The 23381-nt window shown below is 44.3% G+C and overlaps 1 protein-coding gene across 1 annotated transcript; it reads right to left on the bottom strand.

The window, feature by feature from the left end:
* Nucleotides 1-1207: 1207 nt before the first annotated feature.
* On the bottom strand, nucleotides 1208-22218 carry Tango4 (transport and golgi organization 4). Its single transcript, XM_050182805.3, has 12 exons — nucleotides 22068-22218; nucleotides 21803-21909; nucleotides 21525-21664; nucleotides 20115-20251; nucleotides 19046-19144; nucleotides 13560-13652; nucleotides 12862-13011; nucleotides 11394-11495; nucleotides 6988-7199; nucleotides 4115-4254; nucleotides 2814-3007; nucleotides 1208-1374 (listed from the first exon to the last, which is right to left on the bottom strand). Exons 1-12 carry the CDS (start codon nucleotides 22071-22073, stop codon nucleotides 1315-1317), a joined length of 1440 nt encoding a protein of 479 aa, XP_050038762.1. The 5' UTR covers nucleotides 22074-22218; the 3' UTR covers nucleotides 1208-1314.
* Nucleotides 22219-23381: the final 1163 nt, after the last annotated feature.

Raw genomic sequence — 23381 nt, 5'->3', positions numbered from 1 at the left:
TTTCTACTTTATTTAGGAGCAATGTTGTCACTTCTATGTTGGTTTTTACCTTGGACACATGGAAGGTGGGGGCGCGTTTGATTCGGGGGCGTATTGAAATAGGGAATATACTGCCAAATGAATAAGACATGTGTTTTGGCATTATTTCTGCACTTTAGTTTGACCCGCCGGATAATTAGATCAAGATTTTCGGTCCGGGTCGAGTTAACGGAAGTCGACTGCACACACAGCTGCCACATGTTAGTTTATTTCATGGAGTTCTCTAAAGTTCAAAAAAATATATGAGCCCACAGACTAGGTACGAGCACAAACTCCAAGTTCTGCTTCACTGAGTATTAGGACTTGCACACTGCAGTAGAATTTTGTTAATTTGATTTTTCGGTTAATTTAACCCTGGCCGGTGCCATGCATTCCTATATGGGACCAAATTTTTGCTATTTTGATCCTAAAATTAACCTTGACAAAATAATTAGAACTTGACCTGTCATCACGAATGTGCCTCACCCCCATGGTGACGGTAACAGCGACCCCTTTACTGGCAGCGTCTGTCTCGGCGGAGCTTAGGAGCATGAATGCCACTGCCGAGTCCCATTGTCAACTGCGTTGAACACATGTAATCTCTCACCGAAAACGCCCATTTTCAGTACTGCCCCAACAAGATTCTTAAGTAATTAACCACCATTCACAATTATCTGATTACGGTATTTACCCGATTCTAACATGTCTTTTCTTAAAATTGGGCCAACAATTGCCTGCTCGGTGTTGACGGATACAAATCTAAAACCGCCTTTGCAACATTTGTATGTTTTATCGCATAACACGGGTGCATTGCGACAAAGCTGACAAAAAAAAATAAAAAGGAGTGCCGATGCTGACTTTAGGTAACCAGCCGCCATTAAGCAACAATGTTTTTTTTGTTAAGAAATCTGCTGCGCGTTTGATTTCTACTTCGTTTAGGAGCTTTAATGTCATTTCTACGTTAGGCACATAGAAAGTGGGCATGCATTTGATTTGGAGGAGTGCTGGAATCGGGCAACTACTGCCAAATGAATCGGCAGTGTTTTGCAGTTCCTTTCTGCATATTGTTTAATTCGACCCACTGGATAATCCGATAAATTTTTTCAGTTCCATCAGAGTTAAATGAACGCAAGTTGACTGTACTATCAGCTTTTTCTAGCATATGGATGAATACACCAACATCCAGAGGTTACACAGTGCAGCAACATTTTATTACAGCCTCAGATAGTGCGTTTGCATGCCACAAAAGGATTTTAACTGAGATGATGATGAAACAACGATGAGATCTGGTGAACATCAGAACCGCCTTCGTTTTGTGATGTCTGGTTTCCAGTTGATCGGGTGGGTCTCCTCAGTCTGCAATGTAAAACACAAACACTTTAATGACATCATACAGAAACACGCACAAAAAATAAGTTTATCTACATGTGCAAAACGCATCGAGAATAAGCAGAATCAAAGAAAAGCAAGGATATTTTGCAAGAACGTTTTCAGCTATCGGGGAAGAACCCCAGGCAGAAAACTAAGTGAGCTTCACCCCAAGCCACCCAAGGCATTGTTTGCAATTTGCACCGACAGCTCTCATCGCATACGAAACACAGGTGTAGTACATTTCATTGGCGTTACATCCAACGTGTGACACCCCTGCAGCTGGATATTGTGCATTCGTCTGTCTCTTCTGACTGTGCTTTCAAAGGAAAGCGAATCACCTGCCAAACTTCTTCCTTGTCCTATTATTCTTATTCTAGACCAACAAATGATGCTTGCTGGCTGTCATTCAGTGTTGGCCAAAGACATATGCCCAGAAACTTCGTACTCAATACCGAAAGTTAGCAAGAATAAAAAAATGCTCTAAATTTAGAATTAAATTATGGGGTTTTACGCCCCAAAACTATGATATGTTTTGAGGCATGCCATAGTGCGGGACTCCAGAAAAATTTTGACCATCTGGGGTTCTTTAGTGCGCACTTATATCTAAGTACACAGGTGTTCTTGCATTTTGCCCCTATCAAAAAGTGGCTACCGTGCCAGGGATTTGATGCCGCGATCTCACACTTAGCAGTTCAACACCACAGCCACTAAGCACCCACGGTGGGCAAAAAATGCTTTTCTGGTACGTTGCCTATAGGCAAAACTTGTCAATAAAGGGTTAATGTATAATGACAAATGTTTGTTCAATATTGTAGTAAATGTGCGCATGCAATGCTGATGCAAGAACTCATGTAGAGAAAAAGCAGTCTTCAGTTGTGCCACTTGAACATCACCACACCAAAAAACATAAAAACACAACTGTTGCAGTCCTTCATCCTGCAGTCGCAAGAAACCGCGATACCCAGCTACATTTCTCAAATCTGCTTTAGCAGCTGACTTAATTAATCCGACTCTTGCTTGTACAGCACGTACCATCATGCACACAAATTTAAGGGGGGAATTAGGACATCTGGAAATCCCCCCCCCCCCCTTAGATCCACGCATGCACATGATGTATAGTGCATGAACACAGTGTGCAGCTACGCATCTTATGGAAGGACATGCAACTCCAAAGTTCACTGTCACAGTGCTAATGGCATTTTTTCTCCTGTGGCATTTTTACAATGATTTAAAGATGGTATTCTGGTGAACCAAAGCTGGCACTGCTCCCTTTTGGCACACGTTTGGATCAATAGTCGAAAATATGCAGCCCACAGCAGGACTTGCCTGATGACACAGAGTGGCTTCCACTACAGTTAATAAACTACGACAATATGTACTGTTCAGTGAAATAAAAGAAAAGGCAAGCAAGAAGCAACACGTACAGCAGTATCATCTTCACGGAATATTTTCACAGTTTTGTCAGCCTCAGCGGTGATGAGGCGGCTGCCACTCTGGTCAAATCCACAGGCGAATATCCCTGCCTCGCTGTCGATGGAGCCAGGCTGAACTGGTGCTTGGAGTCGCTGGAAGTTGTAGCCAGTGCGCCAATCCCAGAAGAACAGTGTTCCATTATCCCCTGGATATCAAGACATCATCCGCTCTATTGGGCAGGGCAGCTATGGCCGAAAAGATTTAACAACTAGGAGTCGGCAAATATTCAAATTCAAACCAAACAGTTGCTCGATAGTGACCTGCATTTTTGTTCGTACAACATAAAAGAAATATCTTCGACCTTTTGGTGTCTTGCTTTCACCCAAAATTTCCTAACATTGCAGAGTATTGTTTGTGTAAAACACTCGGAATTGCTGTTTACCTGGTGTTTAACTGGTGGTGTTTTTCACCTTTTTCAGAAAAGCAAGCCAAGCAAATATGCCAACAATGTATTACCAAATGATATGGTCAAAAATATAGGCCTGCTTCTAAGAGGAGACATAACATCAAAGAAAATAAAGACATCGCAGTCGTCAATCTGGATGTTTTAATGATCTTGTCAGTGTTCTGGATGTTGGCAACTCTAAGCTTCTGCACAAACATCAACAGCTATGCACCAACTAGGCCAGCATCATACTTTCCCGTTAATATGTTTGCACTTGAAAACCCTATTAGTGATAGAGTGTGAGCAGATGGCCATAGGAGCAAAGTACCAATCCACAGGGGGTTTTCTCTGTATCTGCGAAGTCTGTTGGCGATGATGGCTTGGCTTGGTCAGACTGCAGCAGGCAAACCAATGTGTTCATTCTGTGTGTATGTAATTTACTGTTACCCTGCCTTGTATCAGCATGGCAAGGTGCTGACAGGTCATCAAAATACGCAGGAGATCCTTTGCTGGCTCGTAGGAGACACCCTACCTCTGTTTCTTTTCGTAGACCTAATCGTGATTTTTCTTTCCACAGATGGCCAGGTATATGCTTATAATGATCTTTATAAATATAATGAAGGTATTTTTGAGCCCGATGCAACTTCGTTATAATAAGGTTTGACTGCATGTATCACTTCAGCCGAACAGAATTCCTTTATATCTTAGATGTCATGGTGCACATTTGATGAAATGCCTAATGAATAGAACAGTTCTGTGTGTTTAAGTGTGTCTGTCAGTGACTCTAGAGAGGAAAGTCAGGACCACAATTTAGAATTTCCATTGCAGTTAGCGCAAGTTTACTGTCGGACTGTGTCCCCTACTTACCACCAGACACAAGGACGCCATCGTCATTCATGCCAAGACAGTTGACAATCGCATTGTGGCCCGAGAGATTCTGGATGAATTTCCCATCGGGGCACTTCCACTGTTTGATGTTGTCAGGACCACCAGATGCAAAGGTGTACCTGCACACAGAGACAACAAAACTGCTGTGATGACATACTCATTACTTAACACTTTACTGTCTGCTCCTATGCCCATACATAGCCCACTATCAATGGTTTCAACTTCAAATTTTGCCACGCTCGGAGTGCTTTTGGACAGCTTGCCCTATCTAGCACATAAAAGAGGAACCACTTTTCTAGTTTCACTTTCATGTTCCTTTTTTTCCCCCATGGGTGGATTTTTAAAGCCGCCTTTAACTGGACGTGACAAGCAGTTGGCGTTGACGTCGCGCACAGTTGCCCTTCGGCAATGGCAAATTTTGACAGATTCTGACGACTCTGCGTCAGAATTTTTTGATGGTGGTAGCAGCACAGATTTGGAAGATGACTGATTCATCGGACTTTAGCATGAACAGTGAAGGTGCATCAAATAGCCCTGGAACATCAACAGGTGTCTGTTGGTACGTTTTATTGTCCACTCTCAACCGGTTCGACACTGCTATGCTTAAACCTAAAGATATCCAGTGTGTCCCAAAGGTCACAGTTCTTATCTGCAGGGTGTCAACGTCATTTGGCCAGGACCACTTGCCAGTGGCAGTGCAAAGAGTGGATTTTGGCATTGCGCTATTATTGGGCTCTGCAGTGCCACGCAGCGGCTCGAGCACGATGGCCACCAGGGCTAACATTTTCCTTTTATGTAAAGAATTTCTACCGATAGAAAGCTTATATTTGCAGGAACCTTGTATATGGACTTTTTATTGTGATAGCAATTATATAGACACGCCAGGCGCATTTCTGCCATCGCCGTTGTCGTGAAGTTCCGTATAAAGTCCAAGGGCGATAAAATCTTCACCGCGCGCCATATGCTGTGTGTGCGAGTGAAAGCGTGCGAGGGTGTGCCGACGATTGTGGCTCAATCTAGTGCATTCGAAGGAAGAAAGCGAACTGCAAACCCGCCGTATTCCGTTGTGCAAATTGTGCAAAAGGCCATGGGGGGATGGGAGGGAACGGGGCAGCGTTGTGCTCCGGCAGCAATTGCGCATTTTGCGACCGGGCACAAGGAAAATTGACGATTGCGGCTTGATCTCACATGCCATATACGGACGAAAGCAGGAAGGCAGCGCGGGACGGAGGAGGGGGGCGGCTTCGACACCTCCAACAAATGCATAGTTTGCATGGCTACGCACGATTTTGCGTGCCGCATCTTGAAAGGGATTTGCAGATGGCTCATACCTTTGTGTGCCATGTGGTCTCGCCACTCTTGTGTTGAAGCGATAGACCACATGAAGGTCACTTGGCTTGTTGCTGCTGCCGTGCTGTTGTTGCTGCTGTGCTTGCTCACGCCAGCATTTTGACAGCAAGTGTCTGTGCTCATTAAGTGTGATGTGTTCATGTGTGCTTGTGCGCGCTGACACCGTGCTTGTTAATTCAGTTAGTAAGTGAATGTTTCCAAGTTTACACGGCCGACAAAACTATTATCCTCACTTCGTATAGCTGTCTACTAATTTGCTATCACAACCGATACTTCGCCTTTCGGGTAAAACTGGGGCTTCTTGTTCAAAATTTATATTATGAAATTTTTTATGTTGTCTTGGTGCAAAGCAGCATCAATGTTATTACGGAGATTTCTCGTTCTCGTTACAAATTTTCTCATTAAATATTTTTTTAAAAAATTTTTAATAAATGTCTGTTTGAATATAATACAGTAAAACCTCATTAATCTGACCCTCATTAAATTGGAAGATCCCAGGCAGGCGTATGCATTGTTTAATGCAATGAAACTCGTTAATTCGGACAAATTTGGCCGCACATCGGTTAATTCGGACAACTCGTGGAGCTCGGCAAGTGTGGAGCGGCGCAAATGTGCGACGCAAAAGAACAGGAACGGCGTTAGCGTTTACCAAAACGAAGCAGCGGAGTTCGCATCGCAATAGTCATCAGTGGAAATCGTATGTGAATGACATCGACGCCAGAATGCGTCATGCCTATTTGTCCCTTTAAAGCCTTTCTTCTTGCATTTGCCGCCGCGCTTAGCACCGCATTGGCCGCTTGCCTTCACAACTGCATAGTTGCCATACATGATCGTGTTGATAGCAACCGCAGTTTTATCCACAGTGGTTGCGGCAAACAGTGGTTTCATCTTTACTCAGTGCGAAGCTGTTGAGGATGAAGAGCACCATCTACATCGCGATGGAGGGCACGTGGCGACACTGGCGAAAAAATAATTGGGATGTGCGCGCGGTAGTGAAAAGTGTCTCAGATGAAGACGCGTGCCGCGGCCACGCTGTGAAGGAAGTCGCGAGACCTTCACTGCTGTGAGCGCTAATCCGTCACGAGATGAGGATTGTAGCTCCTGCACAGCTTTGTGCAAAATAGAAACAGGATTTGCTGATTAATTCAGTAAATGAAAGCACGGCAGTTGTCGCTATGTTGCAAGTCCCAGCATGCTGCCACTGGGAGTTTTCAGTGCACTGTGGGTGCTGCATTGTTTCTGAGGTTATACCAAGGGGCTGCGCCATACATTTTACGTGATGCAGCACTTCCAATGAGCGGTAATCACGGCAATTTCTTTCAATTTCGGTATCAAAAATGGCTATTCTTGCAACCTTCTCGGGATGGTTCCACTTCCATTTCAAACATCAAATTTTACACGGAAGCACCTCTCTACCCAAACTATCTTAAACTGGGCTATTTACATGATCCAAATTTTGTTTCAGTTGGCCTTCAACTTAACAGAAAGAGAAAAGCACGCACAGCCTGGGGTGAACAACGAGTGCCCGCACACTCTTCTTGTGGTGAGTGAGAGTGACCCGCGAGCGGCCAGCCACCAGGTCCCAGAGGCGGATGGTGCAGTCATGGCTGCCCGTCAGCACCTGCGGCTCGGATGACTGTGTCTGCACACTGGCCACTGTGTTGGTGTGGCCCACCAGCGAGTGGATGTTCGCCTTGGTCCGCATGTCCCACACCTGCAAGCAGTCCCGGGCACATTCAAGAGATGCGCACATTCTATAACTAACAAACATTAACCATAAACCATAACCCTAACCAGACACATGATAGCCTCATGTGGAATGAATGAAACCATGTTTATTCCACATTAGAATGCACCGAGGGTACTCCGGTGGAAAGGGAGGGGGTATTTGTTACATAGTTAAGACACACATGGCGTGTCTTACTGTATAGGACAGCACGCAGTTCGAAGGTTGGAACATGAATGTTTATTGCTTACGTCTCGGAGCGTATATATATACGAAACAGAGAGGGGGAAGGGGAAAGAGAGAACAAGGGAAAGATGTCAAACGATAAACGCATCTGCCGTCAGCGCTTGCAAGGCAGTCTGATTGTGGCTGACGTCACTTTACAAAAGTATTATTGCAAAAGGGGAAGGGTGTGAACAAACTATAGAAATACAATGTACGTGCTCAAGCTGGTGGAAAGCAAATGAGCCTGGAGTGGCAGTGTACCTAACCTTCTCAACTATCTCAAGTGCTGACAATGACCATGCCTCCCTTGATGCGCTGGGAAAAAGATATTTTTCTGCAATTGCAGAGTATAGTGCTGCAATGAATCCACGTGACATCATCTGCCATTATCACTCCAAAGTGCCACATCTAGGGAAAAAAAATACATTTGCTGTGGTGAAACAGCTGAAGTGGCACACAGGGCACACATTTTATGAGCAGTATTGTTGTACTGCACCGTTACTGAGTGAATTGACAGGATCGGCAGAAAGAAGTGCCACACCAACAAATTCTTATCACAGCAGAGATGCGTCACATGGGATATCATGTTGTACAAAAGTGATGTAGGAAAATGTAGAGATAATGTCATAAGCTCAGCCTATGAATCTCACTACATTTCTTGCATTGACATTTTCACACTATGGAAACCTTCCTGCTTTCAAGGAAACTACAATGACAACCAAAAGAAGACATGCACAAATCTTTTTATCATATGGCAACAATAGATGAATATGAAAATTTCATAAATGTACAAAGTTTTGTTAATTTTATGATAATTCATTACACAATGAAGGCTTACAATTATTCAACAGAGCATGTGGGAATGTTTTGGAAAGAAAATTCCTCTATTTGGTCCTCTATTTGGAAAGAAAATAAGAAACCTAATTCTTTGGCAAGGTCTGAGCAGCAATATCAAGAAAATACAGTAAAAGCTCGTTCATTCAAAATTTTGGATAATTCGAAGTAGCTGCCGCAGTCCTTGCAACAAGGTATTGAAAGCAATAAATAATGCATCTGGCTAATTCACTTCGAAATTAGATGTGTGTCCTGTGTCGGTTTTGACCGGCAACAGCACGGTGGTCGTTTCCAGTCGGCGGCGGTGGCACCATCGGTGTGGTGCCGGTTTATTAATCGGCGGCAGCGCGTGGCCACCTTACATTGGCGGCGGCGGCGGCGTGGAAACTGAAAGCACAATTTTAACTCTATGAGGGTCAATGACGTAAATACTATACGGCGCCGCGAACGAAGTCCGAAATGATCGATGCCATATATTTGCGGCACTGTCTGTATGTTTAAAAAGCGCAACTTCACGACTCCGCCCTATGAGCGTGGTGTGCGACGAGGTTACGTCGCTCGGTGCTCTTGCAGGTGGTTGCTAGGCAATGTGAGGCGGCGCACAGCTGGGCTGAGTTTTCTGGTAACGCTACATGGCTGAACAAAGGCTTAAACAGCTCCGCTGTTCAAAATGAGAAATTCTAGCCGCCGAACGATGGCCCTGACAGCCGCCGCGCACTCATTTTCCAGCCTTCTCAGCGCGCCTCTCTCCCATTGCCCTTCCACCCCTCCAAACAGGAATGGGCTGTGCCCACAGCTCTATGCTGCGTAACCCTATGAAACCCGAACAGACCGCACCAAGTGCACTACTCGCAGATTGCTTGCTGGCTTCTCATTCAGCGCAGTTCTGTAAACAGCTTAATTGCTTGTGTTTATTTTTATTGGTTGCGTTGAAATTGTTCCTGGCCACGTGGTTTCCCAGCCTCGTTTTGACATGAGACTCGTTTGACTCGCCGCTGAAACAGAAGATGGCTGATCCGCCCACTGTTCATTGGCAATGCACAATGTTGCCGGTGAAGAGAAAGCACACGAATATAGATTTGGAAACTAGCGCTTCTAACCTAGTCCTTCTAACCAGCGAGGTGATCATTGCGAACATGCTTGCATCGGATAGCAACGGTGACGACGGCAGCGATGATGCGGTATGACAGGCTGCCTTAACGTTGTCCTCACAGGAGGCCCAGCAGATGAGTTAGTCACTTTGGTGCTTCGTTTTCACAAGGAAGCCTCTGCTCACTCCATGAAGCACGGAGGCTCACTACGTGAAGCACCTGGATGCCTTGGAGAAGGATGTCAGCAAGCTTCGCATAAAGCATGCAAGGCTGACAGACATAGGGTTTCTCGTGCAAGCCAGTGAGAAGCACATTGCGAGATGCTTGTGGCGCCTCAGCGTTTTTTCTGGATTTCTCAAGCTGACAGGCTGCTGTGGCTACCTTCTCACACTTTTTAAAAGTCCCCTTTTGGGGCCACCAATGCGATGCCTCAGCGGAGCTCGTATATCGCTTGCCACTTGAGACCCCTTTCTGCAGTTGTTAGATCAGTGCCCTTTGTTCCTTAACGCTGACAGCCGCGGCTTGTTACATGCGATCGGAGTACCCAGGAAACAGCTAAACGAGTAAACACAATCAGCAGTCGGATAGAGGAATGTGGCGGGGAGGTGCACTGGCCTTTCTGCCATTATAGTTTCCTAACAGCTCTGCCATCCCCCTATTTAGATTTTTTCATGCAAGCCGGTTATAACAATGGAATTTTTGTGGATCTTGAATATTGTTATAGGTGGGTTCCGCTGTATTATGTTTCACACCATATTGATTCACTAGAGCAGTAGAACCTAGTTGATACAATCCCCGCTTTGTATGATTTCCCAGCACCAACATCGATTGAGAACACAATGAAATGAACCAATACAGTTACACCTTTTTTTCTTTCTTTTCCCCAGTTAACCCTTTGAGGGTCAATGACGTAAATATATGGCGCCGTCTGTACGTTTAAAAAGCGCGCCAATTTCCTAACTTTTTCTTTTCTGTCATGTGCTGCCACTATGTGGGAATACAGGGAATTTTTTTCGTGTGCCTCCCTCTCTCGGTTTTCGTTGCATGGTTTGTTTTAGCGCTAGTTCGTGCCCGCGCACCTATATAATACCGCCCGCGCATTGGCGCGCGCGCGGGCGGGTGGTGGCTCTGGTTTTGATTTCGCGTGCGGTTTCAGCTTCTTGTGCTTGTGAAACTGATGGCTATGTCGTTACTAATTGCTCAAAGGGCGACCACCTCTTTCTCGCTCGTTCAGTGCTCACAGGGGTGCACATAGGAAGGATGCCGCTGTGCATGCGTTTCCGTTGCCTTTTTTTTTTTTTTTTTTTGACACTCGCGAAAGCTAATTGCCTCTGGTTGGCGATAAGATGAAGATTAGTGGAAGTTTGTTACATGTGCTTTTTTGACGGGCACACAACCACACAGTTTTCTTGAGTGTGTGCACCTACGCAGTTCGATTACGCTATGGCGGTACATATTATAGATATTAGTGTAAGTACAGGAACATTTGAGTCTTGCGAAATATTTTCATGTGCGCATATTCAAGGCCTTGAACTATGTGTATAAGAATGCATCAAATTTTTAATTCTTGTAAGTTCTATTTCTTTTTTATTGTTGTTATTCATGAATGAAGAGTACATATATACCAATGCAAAATATTTTTTTCACACTTTACGGTCACCCAACAAAAATTGCGGTAAATTTTTTTCGAAATAAGTTCCTAAGAAGAATTGAAATCTGCAATAAAAAAATTGACCCTGGGCGGTCGCATATGGCGAAAAAAATCGACCCTCAAAGGGTTAAAACATTCTTTCTTTCTGCGCCAATGTTTAGTACATTGCCAAATTGCCTGTGATTGCAAGAAACATTTTTCTGGCCACGAGATGCCCAGTAAAGAAGAAAAGGCATGAGCATTACCATAATAGAAGTTCACATAACTATAGCACAATCAACTGCCTGAATTCAAATGACGCCAACGTCTGGTGCTGTCTTTCTGAGCAGACTTCCACTTGTGTAAAATACTGAAGGATGAAAAAGACATGAGAATGCTTACCCTTGTTGTTGCATCCCGACCGCCAGTGACCAGGATGTCAATGGTAGGATGCAGAGAGAGAGCATAGACACCACTCAAGTGGCCGTGGTAGTGTCGTATAACCTGCGAATAAGGTCAGCATAGAAGCAGTTACAGTGCTGCTTCTATATTGCAAACACTACGATTCCCTGTGCACCAAAAATTAGCCTGTTAAAGAGACCTTTCAATTACTACGATTTTTTTATTTGGGGAGCGGGCATTGTGTGGTGCTTGCGATTCATCTGGCCATTAGACCACCTCTACCATTAAACCCAACAGAGTTGCTTGAATACTGTAATACAGGCACGTCTTGCAAAGCCTGTACAGTAAAGCCTTGTCAATTTTGCAGGGCCAGAATAAATTCACAAGCTACTGGCATGTCAAATTATAAGTATGCCAGGAAACAGATCAATAGATCAAGATGTCATTATTTAGCGAAAAAAATCTGTTACCCTTGTTTGCACTTTACATGAAATCTGTGCAATTTTTGTAGTCTCATGCAAATGATAAATGCTCACAGCCTTTCGGGAGACCCCGTACAAAATTTCTACAGCATTTGTGATATTCAGATCTTTATGCTAAAGGACGCTCTTTTTCCTTATCATGCATGCCTCTCAACTGTTACATCACCAGTGAGCCAGGTGGCAACGATTGGCAACAAGGTGGCAATGTAGCCTCTGAAGGCAGCATGTGGAAACAGCCATTCTATTGGCCAATAACTTCCACCATGCTTTTCACATCGCAAGCCTACATATGAAACAACTGCTTGCTGCAACCTCTCTCTCTACCAAAGGAGAGGAAGCATTCTCATGCGTTACTTTAAGCGTGATGTTGATGCACACTAAGCTATTAGAGTTTGGACGAATGTTAGCAACACTTTTGCATTGCACATTCACAGTGCATGACCAAATACTTCCCAAACAAAATGGCAAGAGTGAATTAAGGTAGAGTTTCACTAATTTGACTGTTACATCACCAGTGAGCTTTCATCGCTAACTAAGGTACTGGCCAGCCCTCATAAATTTTTTATGAGCCAGGATTGTTCGAGTTTTTTGGCGCTGTTTTAAATATGAATGATCTGTACCAACTAGCTCGCACCCAAACCCTTCTGAGAAATTTATTCGTTAGGTCGGGAACTTTGCAAAATCTGGTTTCGTAAAATTGAGTTTTAACTGTATTTATTTTTGCTTTATTGTTCAGCAGTATCTCCGGTTAGGACAGGATGGAGTAAGTATTAATGCCATGGCTTTGCTGTTTGTGATTTTATGGTATCTGTTTGCAATGTGCCTCACTTAGCTTTTCTAGCTTTCATAATTTTGAGTTTTTGGAGAGCTTTCTAAGTATGAATGGTTGGCTTTCTTCCACAAGTTTGCAAGTACCACCCGTATGCGTTAATTTTTCTGTCCACTTTGCATAACTTAATGCACAAACATTTCTCGGGAGCACCTGCCTTGTTGTACTCAAGGTCCCAGCACTTGACCTGCTTGTCCTCACCGCAGGAGAAGAGGTACGGCTGGCGTGGGCTGACCGCTAGGCCTCGTACGCCACTGATGTGTCCAGTCAGGGACAGCTTCAGCCTCCCTGTAGCCAGGTCCCAAATCTGCACACACAACAAGGATGGGTCCTCATGAGGAACACCAAACAATGGGCTGAGCACTATTGGGGGAAGCTTTAGTTCAGGCACAACTTCAATTTCCTTATGCAAATACAGGTAAAATGCAGAAGTGTCCTCATCAGACAACCTCCCTTTGAGGTGTGTTTGCCGCTGCATACTTAAACCTGTCTGCACTTGGTGCAATTTGGAGCAATTTAAGCCAACTGGTTTTCAGAGTGCCACACCACCACTAAAATTGCAGATGGCAATGTCCACAGTGTAGTGTACATGCAATTTGTGTGGGGAAAAAAAGAAGGAAACCTGAAGCAAACTATGCAGGTGTCCAAATTTCCCATAACCATTTTAAAACGGCTCTGTGGGTCTCATGGCAGTGCCCTAAAGGATTCCAAATACAATCATGTCCAAGAACAGAGTCAACGATTGTACATAGTGAGAAGCAATGCAACAGCCTGACCATTCCTTCTTATATAGAGCTCCAATTTTCCCAAATTCTAGTATTAGTACTATGCTTGAGTCATCATCTGTGCTCTCACCTTAATAATCCTGTCATTTGATCCTGTGCAGAACCACTGGTTTCCAGGCTCCACTGCAAGGCAACGAACCCAGCCGGTGTGCCCACTGATCACCTGCAAGAAGTCATGCAGGACAACAGAAGACATGAACGCTTAGGTCAAGACTGTGTATCTTGCCCCGATTACAACTGGCAGCCTACTTGAGCCAAGCAGTGGGAAAAAAACTAAGTCGACAGAACGACAATAGACACAGCACCATGTCCTCTTCTCTGTTCTTTCTGTCGTGTTATATTTCTCGCGCTGCCTGCCTCAAGAATGGAATACCAACCTGCCCAGCAAACCATCCTTTTAGCGTCCCAAAACCACACAGTGGGCTATAAAAGACACAGTAGTGGGGTGCTCTTGACCACTTGTACTTTCTTAACGGGCACTAAAAGCATGTTACAAGAGCGTTTTTGCATTTCGCCACCATCATCACTTGGCTGCCACGACCAGGATCAAACCCACAATCCTGTGATCAGCAGTAGAATGCCATAGCCAATGTGCTACCGATCATATTCACTAAAAGTTTGATAGTGCAAGGAGCCAACTACAAGAAACAATAGCATCATGCGTACGACTAGGGACCAAAAAGAAACTAAAGAAAACAATGAAAAAGGTAATGCACATCACTACGGCAGATACTAACACCTAAGGCAAGAGGCATTGCATAAAGACAAATAGTGGCTCAACATTAACACAAAGCATGACATGACATAAAGTAAACAAATTACAACAGCATTGCACCCATGACTTTGAACTAGCTAATTTATATGAATTTACAAAAGATAAAGATACAGGTACAGACTAAACTTTATCCAAGGCATAGGGATAAAATCAAATACAACTTCTGCACGGTACGTGTAGCTTTGTACTGTTCATAACAGACATCATAACGTCCACTTCGGACTTTCCTTTGGTGAAAGAAGGTCAGAAGGGTGAAAAGTACAACCATAAAATGCATAGCTATTTGAGAGTTGCTATAATAATATCAGAAAAGCCCTTCGACAGTGCAGGAGTGCTGGAAAAGGTGAGACAGACACACTCATTATTGAGAACATGAAATCTTTATTGTTCACAGCTTCAATAAACATGCAGGTTTCTACCGAAATCTGCATGGAAGTTTGCGAGAGGGTTCCTCATGTAAAAGCTGAGCTACTGCAGCCTTGGTGCCTTGGCTAGCACCGTAAAAAAGTAGGGGTATGAAAATACTCGAGTACAACCGATTCTAATTGAATAGGGAATGTTCGGATAATTCGATTCGCGAATCTAATACCTACTATTCGATTTTTCGATATGGCGATTGTCGCGCAGTGCCACATGTCGCGTGCGGTGCGGAGCCCCTCGTGCTCGATGCTGCGCTCATGCTGGACTGTTTCTGAGAGCTCTCTCCAACATCGGCCCAATGCACGATCGCACACACCACACCCAAACGCCACAATTCGCACAAGGGCACCCCGTCTGCCAGGTCCGCCTCGGTCGGCACAAGGCTCGTCTGGGTGGACAGGACTGACCGAAATGATAATGCGACTCGGACAGAGGGAACGGCAGTAAAGCAGCGCGTATACCGTTAAGTATGAAGGCAGGCGCAAAAATGGGCCGATTAGGCATGCGGATCGTGTTGAACACACGCTGACAAACTTCACACCGCCGCTTCAAGAGCCGTCAATCTAACCCGCATGAACATTTTAGAGGCAGTCCTTCTGCGACGGCTTGCGGCCCGTTACTACATCGGCCAGAGGCGAACAGTGCCTAGGTCATTAGGCCTAATCGGCATTGCTTCGTCGAGCGTCCGCGACTAAAGTTACGGTTTGATGCCGAATCGACGCAGTTGCATTCGCAGTAGCCGCGCAACACTCAGAAAGCCGACAAAACGCCTAGCAAACGAAAGCAAGTGTACGCAAGTTGTTCACGGGCGCCATATTCGTGAAACACCGTACGGCAGCGTCCTCTCGTTCCCGACGCTGTTCGCAGACGGACATCGGTGTCTTGTTTTGGTTTCGAGCAACCCATCACAAGTATATCTTTGGATTTACACGGTGGGCGCGAAAGTGTCACGACCCGGTTGCATGCGGTTAACGAGGGGAGGGAGGGTTGTGGCACCCACTTGCCCCGACCCTTTATATTTCAGAATCATTAATAAGTGGCAAATCACGTGCCGAACCTAACAATGAAACTGTGTGTATGGCGCCTGCTCTTTAGAATCAGCGCTCGTTACATGTAGAAAGGTGATCGAGTCACGTGATGTGTGGTCACTTCGTCTGTCGCGCAGATCGGCCTTACGATAACCCTACCTGCCGTAAAGTTGGGCCAGCCTTTCTGTATATTTAAGGGATACAAAGCAAAATGGTTTATGCTATTAAACAAGGCCACAAAACAGGTCCACTATTAAACTGAGAACCTCACTGGTACTCAATACAACAGAACGTCACTAATTCATTAGTTTCAGAGGAAAAAAGGCACATTATAGTGTTCAACAAAAATTCTATTGATTAAAAAAATATCTTCCTGGCTTTTATACACTAGAACTGAGCTGTAAACAATGCTGGCATACTAATTTGGTGTTCCCTTTAATAAGAGTAGCTTGTGCTGTATTTCTTGGTTTCTATGTACCTATGTTACTGATAGCTTGCTAGATTCTTGTTATGCAATGCTAAGAGACTCCTGAGCACGTGCAGCACTGTGTTTTCTTGCCCAAAATTTGTAAGCATTACATTTTGAGAAAAATTTTGTGATATTAAATTCAATATTTGGCTTTTTTTTTCTTGATTAGAAATCTATTTGGTATTTGCACACCCACAGTACAAAGAGCTTTGTTGACAGCCACGACTCACCTTAAACAAGCGTTTTTATTGGCTCAACCACATTCTGAGAACCAAGAAATTTCTGCTGGTGTGTCAATTACAGTTCCGGCTGAAGCTGCTTACTTGCCGAAGCATAAAAAAAAAAAAGAGAAATAGCTGCATGCAAGCACACACTGCACATCTTTCCTACAAGTGTGTTGTAACTTCAAAGCAAGGTTCTGTTAAATTATTAGGTGCTCTCATTATGAATTGTCTAAAACGAGTAAACTCCACATGGAACCACAAAAACTGCAACTAGCAGAGTCAATAATGGAAACGAACTAAATGTTTTACCATTGCTTGGGTCTGCTTTCCTCCACGGGTACATAGTGTTATTATAAGTAACAATTTATCTAATGAACACACATTTTTACAATGGCTGCATACAGGGTCCATTATGAAAGCAATGCGCATTTTCTGGGGAAAATAGCTTTGCTGATTGGACCTGTACAAATGGTTAAAATTCTTCAAAATACTCTCCCCCTGCATCCCTGCACTTGCGGAGACGTGTCTACCACGCCTGAAAGTCCTCAATGGGAATGTCTCGCTGGAATGCTGTAACATGCTTTTAGATGTTTTCCACGGTCTCCCAATGCTTTCCTTTCAGCACTCTTTTCAGTCGGCGAAACAAAAAAAAAAGTCGCATGGAATTAGTCATCCCCGTCCCCCTTACAGTCAGGACTGTAAGGGGGATGAGGGACCACCGGGGTGTTGCTCCGGACCAGGAAGTTGGTAACAATGAAGGACGTGAGGCTGGAGGCATTGTCATGGTAGAGGTTGACCGTGTCTTTGACGTCAGCCCTCAAGCGCACGACCCAGCATTTCAATCTTTTGAGCACCTCCAGGTAAAAGGCTGAGTTGACTGCTGCTCCCTGCAGTACAACCTCAAAATGGACGATCCCTCGGGCATCAAAAACAATGAGCATTGCTTTGATGTGAGACTTGCTCATTGGCGCTTTCTTGGGGCGGGCGGATGATTTTGTGCACCACTCGCTGCTCTGCCTTTTCGATTCTGGGTTGTACTCTAACATCAAGGATTCGTCTCCGGTTACGACAGAGTTCAGAAAGTCCGGCTCATTTTGAATCAAATCAAACAATTTTCGACAGCGCAAAACTCGAAGTTCTTTCTGATCTTCTATCAACACTTTTGGCACAAGCTTCGTGCAGACCTTGCGCATTTGCAGATCCTCGGTCACTATCCCATGTACCACAAATGTGGACATGTGTAGGGCGTCAGCAATTTGCTGGATGCTCAATTGACGATCGGAATGCAAAACTTCGCACACACGATCCACGTTTTCGTCGGTTCTGGTAGTCGTTGGGCGTCCAAAACTGCGTTCGTCGGCAACTTCCACCTGGCCCCCCTTGAATGCCTTGTGCCACCTCCCGGACTGTGACCTTGAAATGCAGTTGTCCTTGAAGGCCTCTTGAAGCATCTGGAATGTTTTGGTTGCTTTCTTTCCAAGCTTCACACAAAAATTGAAAGCGTATCACTGTTCAAGTGAACGCTCCATCGCGCCATGTTACCTGCTCACACTGCTCGCAGTAAACTGGCGACCGACTGCGTTGGCCGGGCAGAACCCTTGCCACATTTCCCCATTGCATTTATCACGCTGCCATGAATAGTCGCATCACCAAATCAGGCGTATTAATTTCACAATGGACTCTGTATAATAGATCATGTGTGTAGTGTACTGAAAGCACTGGGCAGTGGGCATGGTGCTGGCGAAAAAGAAGACGACGAGAAGTGCTTTCTTGCCCGTCTCGCTATAGCACCGGCTTGTTTCGGCCTACTGCTGCAAACCTAGAACTAGTGCTGCTAGGTGAACACTCCCATTGTAATTGTTGGAGGCACTGGGTTTCTCTTCGACATCCTGGAACTCCGCAGTCGGATGCTACCACAAGCTACTGAAATGGATGATCCGGGACCGCCCCAGGCTGCTACTCCTGTGCCCCCCCCTGATTGAGTCTGTATCCTGTTAACTGTATTTCGAGGGTCAAGATACAATTACCAAGACATGCGCTCAATTGAAACAAAGGAACCCTCCCCTCCGTCTTACACGCGGTGCTTGCACCACATGCTAAAACCTATTTAAATAGGCATGTCAACCTCTTTTGCCCCATTGTGAATAAGGCTTCCGTATGGAAGCTAAAACATCTTGTTTAAGAAGTAACTTGGTCGGTGTACGTCTTTCTTTGCTATGTTTCATCCCCACCAGACAGGCTTCTGTTGAACTCTCCATTACACTATCATGGTGCTCAAGTTTTACTTGACTACTATATATTTTCACTGCAAGCACCAGTGTTTTTTTTTTTAGGCTACTGAACTTGTTACTAGGCATAGAATGACGTCCTCACAACTCCTCTCAACTGCTGGTCGTACCTGAATAAAATGCACACGCTTTCATGTTTCCACCCTTGCCCTCATGCCTCTTCTTGGAGTGCTCGGCAGTAGGCCAACCAAAAAGAACTGCTTCACAAACTCCAGTACTAAAACACAGGGTGCATTTGCAGTGCACTCTTCTCACCGAAATTTGGCTACAGTGCTCAAACAAGGGATCGTGAACAGTAACACAATATGCCTATTTTTGAGACTTTCACAAAAATGAAAAGCATGTACGCTACCCTGTATAGCTTCCATGGTGGATGCCACTGAGGCTTTGGCACAGTCACTGGTTTTCGTTGAACTTGTGATAATTGTTGTTGTCCTGCGAGCACAAGAGCCTAAAAGGATGAGGGAGAAGCATAAATAAAAAGACTAGGAAATCACACTAGCAATTGTCAACAAATCACATTAAAGCAAAATGACGACATTCTTCACTACGGGGCAACCCATCCTCGTCATATATTTCCAAATTAACAGAAGTCCATCAACATAACTACTTATAGCAAAGCTGCCAGCCACCAAAGTTTATATATACTTATAAGCGACACTTCCTTTAAAAATTTTTGCTACTTTAACAGAGCACAATACCAAATTATTATGCATTAAAGTTAGCTCAGCACTATGGCTATCTATGCAAGTGTTGGTGAAACCAAGCAACTGAAAGAAACTGTAATACAAAACCAAATCGTGAAATCTGCTACTTAAGCTTGTAACTTGTGCACAATGAATCAGACTGCACTGGATGCAAATTAAAAGCTGTCATACAGCCTACAGAATGAACGCAGCGCTGCCAGTTATCATGAGCAGTGTTAATTTTTTAACGTATTGAAACTCTACATTGCTAATTTTCTTCGGTGACTACTTTTCACAAGCCTAACCACTGTTATGTTATCACTTGGCACAAAATGTGTCTTCATGTATCAAAACTTTCTTGAATGCTGTCGTTGATGCTAGAATAAAAGAACCTTGTCTTATCTAATTGCATGCACAAAGTAAATAGTGGTTTACATTCTAGAATGTGTGGGAGCACCAGTGATCATGCTGGAATGTACAATGAGTCATGTATAAATAGCCAACACTTTTGCTGTAGACTATATTTTGATGACTGCCAACTGTGCTTGCTGCTATCATTGTGTTTTGAGTGTTACTTGTTTTTTGGGCACAAATTCTCCCAAAAAAGAGCTAGATTTGCAACTCACAGTTAGGCACTGTGATTTTTCACCTACAACATGACAATATAATTTATTCCATGCCATGAATGAAGCTCACAACTGCCTCAGACCCCAAGTGAAGATATCAGAAGCGTACCTGTGATGTTGGTGGTGGTGCAGCTTTCATCACTGCATAGTCATCAACACCTGGCGGTGGGGCATCATCATCGTACACAGGCAATGGCATTATGTCCATGCCCGAATACGTCAACTCTTGCAGCTTCATTTCTTTACCTAAAAGACAGAAACATGACATTTTCATTGCAGACATTTAATCAGCAAGTGCTGCTACTAGTGGACTGTGGCAGCATCACAAATTAGTAGAAGAATGTCTATACCATTGGTGCCAGAGCTTATGGGACCCAGGATGAGTAAATAAGCTGAAATTTCCATGACAGCCACACATACCACATAGAATAGGGGGTATATAAAATCCTTTGAACAGGCTTTGTCCCACATTTCAGTTACATGGATCAAGATGGCTGGCCCCACTGCAGAAGCGAAGAAACACATTCTAAAAACTGGGATAAAGCACGGAATGCAGCGTGCCAGCTATGTGCATTCGTACTTTCAATTAAGTCCACGGTCCAATATCTCTGTTAGGTCATATGAGAGCTGTGGTGAAGTGCACTTGCTGAATTTGGCATATCCATTATTCAGAGCTGCAGTCTGCACTAGTGCATGCTGACGAGAGAGAATTCACCCATGACGTGGCCAGGTTGCAGAGACATCAAATGTTCTCATTAAATAGAGGGCCCACAAGTTAAATATATATATATAATGCTGAGCTTCTGCAAGGTATCTGCAGAAAGCAAGTATGTCAACCAACAGGATGCATAATACTAAAAATGATGAGGCAGAAAGATCACTGACAAGGAAATAAACATAAATATGCTGTTTTACAATTCCTGGCAATCCCTTATCAGTGTTACACATATCTTCCAAGATGAAACAAAATGTACGCAAATTTATTTAATTTTACGATACCACATGACACTGCTGCAGTAAACTTTCTCTCGTATTTCAGAACTACGTGGCACGACCATTCAGTAGCGCACACTAATGCAGCACTGACATCAAATTTCGAAACACCTGTGTCATTCAGACCATATGTACGACGTGGGTATTGTCAACCAAACACCAAACATTAGCGTTAAAAAAAAAAAAAAAAAGAAGACAGAAGGCTAGCACATATTTCAATTGGATTCTAACCGGTGTTGACGTGTTTGACTTAGACTGCAGCTCCTTTTGAAACAGACACCAAAGTGACGTGAAGGCATCCCGCGGTGTAGGCAATGCCTACAGGAGAATGACAGACTGAAGAAATCAGGCCAGCTGCCGCCATTATCCCTCATTCAATCTGTTAGACAGATCCGCACTGCTGTTTAAAAAGGGTAAAAGAAACGTAGCGCATAACGTGAAATGCGCACCAGTACGTAAATTGAACAGAAGCCTTTGGCTTCAAATCATGCACAACGTTTTATGTAGCGAAAATTGAAGAACTCACTTTTTGACACTTCGTCATGGTAAGATGCTCCTGTGCGGTGCCCTTCTGCGTTATGTCTGTACGTTTGTGGGTTTGACTTTACAAGGTGCATCACAAGGCCATATTCGTCTTTCGTCTTGACAGTCATTTTGAGTTTCTCACTGAAATAAATAGGGCAAAATTAAGTTGCGCCAACTTCTTGTTGGCCGATATGAGGTACGTGCGCAATTTCACAAATACTACGTCACAACATAAGACCAGACAGAGCCTTGCGTGAGTGTTTCAGTATGACCACTCGCCATGTATCATCTTGCGGTGGAGGGTTCGCTTGGTCAGACAGGAACATGTCATGCGTGCGTTTCAGAGACCGGAACACGAGAGTGTGGACAGAGTGCTTTTGAACGTCCTGCAAGAGCAAAGGAAACATACATGCACAGCAGAGAGCGCCTACAAACAACTGTGCACACTTCATGGAAAAGCCATGCGAAAACAGTCTCGAACATTGTGAACTAAAAGGACGCAAGATAAGCCGCAATACGAGGACATTGCCCGTGCGCTTCTTACCTCCATGCTTAAGAAGAATTATCGCAACGATATGCGTTCACCGCTGACGTTTGTGTATTAAACCATTCAAATGGTTTAATACACCTACGATCCTGCTACGATCCTGCGCTCTTTTTCATAAAATGTTATTGCATTGTGGCTATGTCATAGGATTGCACTGGATTAAGTTGCAGCATAGTTGCCAGATGCCATTATTTTGGCTCACCGTTCATTGACAATACGTGGTGTCCAACATATAGTTTCATTGCAGTGAAGTAAAATATATTCCAGTTCACTATAGTTTCATACATTGTTTCATACGATGCTTACTAGAGGGGACTCTGGCGCTGCGATCGTTAGAAGAATGTGAAGACATCTGCCCAATGGTCGATCTGGAGTTTCCCATAGAATTTCCTAGGAAACTCTATTGTGTTTCCCACTATTGGCGGCGAGGAGTTACGGAGTCGCCATCTATCGGAAGCGCCTCGCTGGCGTAGTATGAGGGATCACGTGGCGCGCTCCTCATAGGTTTTGCTGTCAGCGCTCACTGAAAACACCACGCGCGAGCTCTCGCGGACATTTCTGTAAGTACTTTCGAAACGACAGACGTTTTTTACTGTCTAAATAATAATCTTGGGCAAACTGAAAGCACACAATCGTTTACAGACGCTATCGCTTTACCGAATACGTACAGTGAACGCCACTGCGCGCGGTCGCCGCGATGAAGTCTCGCGAACCGGCTTCTTGCGTGAAAGGTAGGTAAACGCTGAGTGCAAACTATGTGAAATATATTTTTATAGCGTTTGTATAACTAAATGGAATGTAATAGAATTAAGCCTCAATGCAGGGATCGCGCAGATTCGCATCGACCGACTGCGCGTCTGCATGCTTGTCCGCGCACTGTTTCGCTTTCTCCGCACGCGCGTTTTCGCACCGTGCCATGAGCTTTAGGCCGCAGAATATAAGCATTTGACAGTATACAAGCAACCATTGTTGCGTGGGCGCTATCAGAGCTGTTCAAAAATAATTTCATTGCAGAGACTTCGACGCCTACAAGGACTGTGATGTGCCGTCGCGACGATTCGATCTTTTTTTCTTCTAAATTCTTCGACCTTTCAATATTGTTTCTCGAGTTGCGTCGCACTGTATGTTTATCGGTGTTCTCAGCGTGCAATTTCCCGCTGCTCCTGTTTTGTAATCCAGTGCATTAATTCATAACACAAACATGACCATATGCCATGCTTCTTTTAAATGTGCTTCATACCGCTGCCTTTCCACTCCACTGAACTTGCCAGTATCTATAGCATCGACAAATTCATAGACCAAACCATCATG

This window comes from Dermacentor andersoni, chromosome 4 (genome assembly GCF_023375885.2).
Source record: "Dermacentor andersoni chromosome 4, qqDerAnde1_hic_scaffold, whole genome shotgun sequence".
Taxonomy (NCBI): Eukaryota; Metazoa; Arthropoda; class Arachnida; order Ixodida; family Ixodidae; genus Dermacentor; species Dermacentor andersoni.
Note: the sequence above shows the minus strand (reverse complement) of the source record. Positions and strands in the feature narration are given on the sequence as shown.

What these genes read in the sequence shown, in the direction of transcription:
- Tango4 (XM_050182805.3), bottom strand. An exon ending in CCACCGCAAGATGATACATG is followed by an intron (nt 21,665 to 21,802) that starts GCGAGTGGTCAT and finishes TATTTATTTCAG; the next exon opens with TGAGAAACTCAAAATGACTG. An exon ending in CAAATGACAGGATTATTAAG is followed by an intron (nt 13,012 to 13,559) that starts GTGAGAGCACAG and finishes TTGTGTGTGCAG; the next exon opens with ATTTGGGACCTGGCTACAGG.